Genomic DNA, 6,188 nt, shown 5'->3' with positions numbered 1-6,188 from the left:
CTCCCCAGCTCCCCCAGCTCTCCCCAGCCTTCCAGGACCGCCCCCAGCCATGTTAGCTGTTCTTCCCAGATTCCCTGGGCCCCTGGACGGCAACCCAAGATCCAACTCCTTCACCAGCTTAAATCGCAGAGAGCAAGAGACAGGGCTGATGGCTTGAAACAGACAGGAAATCACTAAGACCCTAAACCTCACATGGCCATCCCAGTGGACTTCCGGCTGGACTAAAGCTCTCAACCTAAAACAATACTAGAAAAACAGAAGAAAAGGCCGGGCAAGGTGGCTCACGCCTGTATGCTCAGCACCTTGGGAGGCCGAGGCGGGCGGATCACAAAGTCAGGAGTTCAAGACCAGCCTGGCCAACGTGGTGAAACCCGTCTCTACTAAAAATACAAAAATTACCCGGGCATGGTGGTGGGCACCTGTAGTCCCAGCTACTCAGGAGGCTGAGGCAGGAAAATCGCTTGAACGTGGGAGGTGGAGGTTGCAGTGAGCTGAAATCACGTCACTGCACTCCAGCCTGGGTGACAAAGCAAGAGTCTGTCTCAAAAAAAGAAAAAGGAAAACAGAAGAAAAAATACAGAAGACTTTTAAAAAAATGAAACTAGGAAGGAAAGGAAACCAGGGGCTAAAACGCAGAAAGACAGGGAGAAAAGCGTGACGCAACTGACTGCATGAACATCTTAAATTTCTAGGAAATAAGTAACAATATGACCCCCAAAAAAGAAAAAAACTAAAGACAAATGGCCAGGAGTTAATACCTGTCATGTGTATTGGACAAATGATCAACAGCCTTAATATATAAAGAGCTCCCATGACTCAATATGAAAAGACAAAGCACTCAATGGAAGGGATGGGGAGGTTGGCGAGGCAGAGGAGGGGCCGGTGCCTTTGACATTCCTGTCAGGGCTCATCTGCAGGACGCTGGAATCAGGACCTGCTTAAATGCTTCCTCAAGCACCGTCTGCGGCTACTGATAGATTTCAATTAAGATACCACGAGCACGGGCACCATCGCTGCTCCAGGGGGTGGGTGGTGGCGCGGGCATGCCCCGGCCCTGCCGCCTTATCCTTATCTTTACCCCCACCTGGAGGGGCTGGAGGGGCCTCAGGCAGGGTCTCCCCATCTCCCCTCCTTCCATCCACCAGGTTCAGGGGATGAGGCAAGCTTGGTTGGGCGCCAGCGTGTGGACTCTGCTGGGGCTCCCCACACCGCAACACATGCACACTAGTGACCAGGGACCTCCCTTTCCTGAACCTCAACTTCCTCATCTCTAAAAGGAGGGGATGACAGCAGGGCCCCCACTTAGGTGAGCTGAGGTTTCGGGGGCGATCGGTCCATGGGAAACGTGTAGCTGGGCGCTCAGTGGGTAGGTGGTCAGCGTGGGGTGTGGGCATGAAGTCCACTCGGAGTGTGACCTTCCCTGCTGTCAGCATCCCTCGGTAACAGGGCTCAGCAGACAGGTGGGAGAGGGCCCTGCCCTTGTGGGCCTGGGTGAGGAGGGGGCAGGTGTGGGTGGCGGCTCTTGCCAGGGGCCTCTATGCACACAGAGGAACAGCCCTGCCTCTGGGGTCCCTGCCCCCATCTCCCAGGGGTGTCACTGACTGTTCTTACAGGCCTGGGGCCCTCGTGACCCTGGCTGGTGTCCAGACTCCACTCAGCCTCCCAGGTGGTGCTTCCCGCCAGCCACACCGGCCCACACCTTTCTCACCCTCTCCCTTCCGGCCCAGGGACCCCTCAGCTCTGCCCCGCACAGGGGAGCTCCGTGGATGTCCTCGTCCATCTCACCCTCTCCCTCCCACCCAAGGCCCCACTCAGCTCTGCCCCGGACTGGGGGACTCCATGGATGTCCACACCCCGGGGGCGTAAGTGCAGGAGGACACCATGGGGCATGAGGCTGCCCAGATGACACCAGGGCACATGCCCCCTAGCGCCTTTGTGTTCCACGTACATTCAAAACATGCAAGGGAGTGATGTCCCGGGGCACAGGGCTTCTTTCTAGAGTGAAGAACATGCTCTGGACCTAGTGGTGATGGTTGCACAACGCTGAATATACTAAAAACCACGGGGTCACGTGCTTCCAAAGGGGGAACTTGGCCGTATGTAAATCGTATCTCAAGAACAGCCAGAAAAACACGCCTTACTTCAAGACACAGCCACCTCCCAAATATGTAAGTAGACAGGACCTCAACCTTGTGATTCTTTTAGGATATTTTGCTAAGATAAATGATATTTCGTGTTGACAAATGAAGTTTTGTCTAGACTGTTTTGTTTAGATAGTGAAATTTTAAGGAAATTTCAAAAATTTAAAAATACTCAGTGAAGGCCCAGCACCACGGCTCACGCCTGTCATCCCAGCACTGTGGGAGGCCGAGGCGGGTGGATCACCTGAGGTTGGGAGTTCGAGACCAACCTGACCAACATGGCGAAATCTCTACCAAAAATACAAAATTAGCCAGGCATGGTGGCACACGCTTGCAATCCCAGCTACTCGGGAGGCTGAGGCAGGAGAATCGCTTGAACCCAGGAGGCGGAGGTTGCAGTGAGCAGAGATCACGCCATTGCACTCCAGCCTGGGCGACAAGAGCAAAAACTCCGTCTCAAAAAAAAAAATAAAATACTGAGTGAATTTGAAGGTAAATAATAATGCCGTCAGAACCTTCTGAGCCCCTACTTCGTGCCAGGTAGGGGCAGTGTCCAGCAGCAGGAAGGCGTGGGGGTGCCGCAGGCCCCAGCAGGAACACTGGCTGGGAGCACCACTGGCCGCTCCTGGAAGTTACATGCTGGGTGTCCCTGGCACCCTAGGGCAGGGCGATATCAGGGCCTACTCTGGCCTCCCTGGGCCTGGCACTGGGCCTGGCACTCTGATGAGCATCTGCCCAGGCTCGCCTGACTCAGGACAGCCAGCAGATCCCAGTGAGCCCAGCAGGAACTGGCCTCCAAGGGTGTGTGGGACCCTCCGCCTCTGCCTTTATGAGCTGTGTACATGGAGCCCACCCACGCTGATCACTTTCCTTGGCACTGTCTGGCCTCATTCCTTCTGAATGCCTGTCACCTTCACGCGGGACACCTGTGAGCTGGCTCAGACATGCTGAGGCCAGGAAAACCCAGCCCAAACCCATCCAGGGAGCAGCTGGGACCCAGCTATGTCCAGGAGGCATGGGGCAGAGGCCCACCAGGGCTGGGGTGGGGCTCACCTAGCCAGTGCTCCCCGGTCAGCCTGCCGAAGCCTTCTCGGTATGCATCCCAGCCCCGGAAGAAGTTAACAGAGCCATCCTCTCTGCGCTGAAACACCTGCAAAGGAAGATGGGGATAGAGCGTTGGCCCTGACCATCCCAGGACTCACAGCCCAAGTGAGCCCATCCCGCCCGAGACTCCCCTCACCTTGCTCCCGACCAGCTCCCTCGGGAGGGCAGGGGCCCAGCCTCCCACTTCCTGCCACAGCCCCTGGCCCCGAGCCTAGAACACAGCAGGGGCTCCAGAGCTCAAGGTGGGATTGACCAAATGGCCACAGGTCCCCGAAACGGCTCCGCAGGAAGGAATTCCAGGCCAGGCGCAGTGGCTCACACCTGGAATCCCAGCAATTTGGGAGGCTGAGGCAGGAGCATTGCTTGAGCACAAGAGTTCAAAACAATATAATGGGACCCGTCTCTATAAAAAATTTTTTAAAAGATGCCAGGTGTGGCACCAGGCACTTATAATCCCAGCTACTTGAGAGGTTGAGGCAGGAGGATCCCTTGAGCCCCGGAGGCTGAGGCTGCAGTGAGCTATGATCACGCCACTGTACTCCAGGCTGCACGACAGAGCAAGACTCTCTTAAAAAAAAGCGGGGGGGGGGCGGGTGTGTGGGCCGGGCACGGTGGCTCATGCCTGTAATCCCAGCACTTTGGGAGGCCGAGGCGGGTGGATCACGAGGTCAAGAGATCGAGACCATCCTGGTCAACATGGTGAAACCCCGTCTCTACTAAAAATACAAAAATTAGCTGGGCATGGTGGCGCGCGCCTGTAGTCCCAGCTACTCGGGAGGCTGAGGCAAGAGAATTGCTTGAACCCGGGAGGTGGAGGTTGCGGTAAGCCAAGATCGCGCCATTGCACTCCAGCCTTAGTAATAAGAGTGGAACTCCGTCCCCCCCAAAAAAAAGGGGGGGGGGTGGGCCAGGCACAGTGGCTCACGCCTATAATCCCAGCACTTTGGGAGGCTAAGCCTGGTGGATCACCTAAGGTCAGGAGTTCAAGACCAGCCTGGCCAACATGGGGAAACCCTATCTCTACTAAAAGTACAAAAATTAGCCAGGCTTGGTGGTGCGCGCCTGTAACCCCAGCTACTCAGGAGGCTGAGGCAGAACTGCTTGAACCGAGCGGCGGAGGTTGCAGTGAGCTGAGACCGTGCCACTGCACTCCAGCCTGGGTGACAGGGCAAAACTCTGTCTCAAAAAAAAAAAAAAAAAAAAAAGGAATTTCGGTGGTGTGGGGTGGGGGAAAGCCAGCTTTGGGGTCCGCCTCCAGCACTCTGCTCTGGGCTTGTTTCCCCAGTGGCCAAATAAAGAGGGGGGTCGGGGGACAGGGTCCTGATATCTTTTTCCAGGTCAAAACAAAACTGAACAAAAGCCTAGCCTCCAGTTTTTAAGGACCAAGAGCACCCCCAACACACCCTAGGCTTGGCCTCCGAGCCCTGTCCCTTAACAAGCTCCCCTTCTCCAAAACAAGCCTGGGCAGGGGTCGGGGTGCTGGGAAACCGGAGTCCGAGCAGCCGCTCAGGGGAGGACAAGGCGCCCACAGCTGGTGGGATGTGACTTGGGTACCAACGAGCCTCCAGGCTGCCTCTGTTCTTCATTTTAATAACATTCTTGATTTGGGAGTCGGGAATCCCATCGGTTAAATTGCTTTGAAATAAGTACCACGCTGGTCCAGGCCAGAGCTGCCTGGAGTATTTACAGGATCTGCTGACAATCCGTCCCGGCCGTCCCGGCCCCTCTTTCTGTTTAACAAGCCTTTTGCTGCTCATTCTCCGAGGCAGCTCCGGCGGCCCGGCCAGCCTCCACCAGTGTCAGAGTCTGATGTGGTGCCAGTGAGCTGCCAGTTTCATTACGAAGCAGCCCGATTTCAGTCGCTCGGAACTGCCCGGGTGCCCGGTCTGACCCGAGGCGTCTGCCGGGTGAGCGTTTGCCGATGCTCGGAGCCCTCGGGGACCTGTCCCTCACGGCGTTTGGGCAGCTCTGACGTCAGGGAGCCGGAGGGAGCTGACACCTCCTTTTTCGTGCTCTGCTGCCTCAAACCTGGCCTGACTCTGAAATCTGAAAGTCTTCAGGAGTGACCGGCTTGGGGCAGAAGGAAATTCGATCAGGCTTGGGGAGATCTGAGGAGTGGTGGAGAGCAGTATTGACGGCTGCATATTGGGACCCTGAGCACGCACCCTTTCAAAGGCCTAATCCTGGCAGAAGCTCAGGTGCTCCCCCGAGAAATTGGCGGGCAGTGGGAGCCTGCTTCTGCAGAAGGAGGGGAGCTGGAGGGACCTGCGGGCCCCGAAGCCCCTGGGATGCCTGGCTGGCACTGGCTGTCGGCTGGGCCTGCGCCCTGGGGATTGGGACCTGGGCATGCTCAGTGCCGAAGAAGTTCCATGCCAGGCAGGGGAGCCCAGTGCTTGCGGATCTGGGTTCCAGAGCCCCCCGCTTTGCCTCAGAGAGCCCTGGCGAGTCCCCTCTCCTCTCCAGGCCACAGCACCCACATCTGCAAAGCAGAGATCATAGCCATCCACCGAGAATAAGTTCAGGGCTGGCACATAGTAGGTGTTCAGCAAATGCCAGCTGCATGGCGAGCCACAGCACCGAGGCCCAGGCCTGGGTGGGCTCCTGCTTCCCCACTCCTCTCTCGGACTCCAGCCTCACTTTCCCCCCACCCTCCCAAGGACCCTGTCCGAGCCTCTCCTTCCCACAGATGTTCCACCCAGCATCTCCCACCAGGCACCAGCTGGGGAGGCCAAGTCAGGGGGTACCAGGTCACACTCATGCCCTCAGGGGCCTTAGGGCAAAGGAACACAGGTGAAGCCCGTGCTCAGGGGACCCCAACCGGGCGAGAAGCAGGACAGACGTGGGGGGTGGGGAGAGAGCAGGTGTGCCCAGCAGGGTGGTCTCAGAGGAGGGGCAGGGTCCTGGGCTCTGGGTCTGCCTGCTGTGGGGGCAGGAAATGCAGGG

The 6,188-nt window shown here is 57.3% G+C and overlaps 1 protein-coding gene across 1 annotated transcript in view; it reads right to left on the bottom strand.

Annotated features, from left to right (window-relative positions):
* The window catches only part of FIBCD1 (fibrinogen C domain containing 1), a 40,959-nt gene that overhangs the window by 7,080 nt on the left and 27,691 nt on the right, over window positions 1–6,188 (bottom strand). Inside the window, exon 6 of the mRNA XM_017499068.2 lies at window positions 3,195–3,291. Within this exon, the coding sequence (XP_017354557.1) occupies window positions 3,195–3,291 (97 nt within the window). The remainder of the gene's footprint in view (window positions 1–3,194; window positions 3,292–6,188) is intronic.

This window comes from Cebus imitator, unplaced genomic scaffold (genome assembly GCF_001604975.1).
Source record: "Cebus imitator isolate Cc_AM_T3 unplaced genomic scaffold, Cebus_imitator-1.0 Scaffold254, whole genome shotgun sequence".
Classification (NCBI taxonomy): domain Eukaryota; kingdom Metazoa; phylum Chordata; class Mammalia; order Primates; family Cebidae; genus Cebus; species Cebus imitator.
This window is presented reverse-complemented; position numbering and strand designations above follow the sequence as displayed.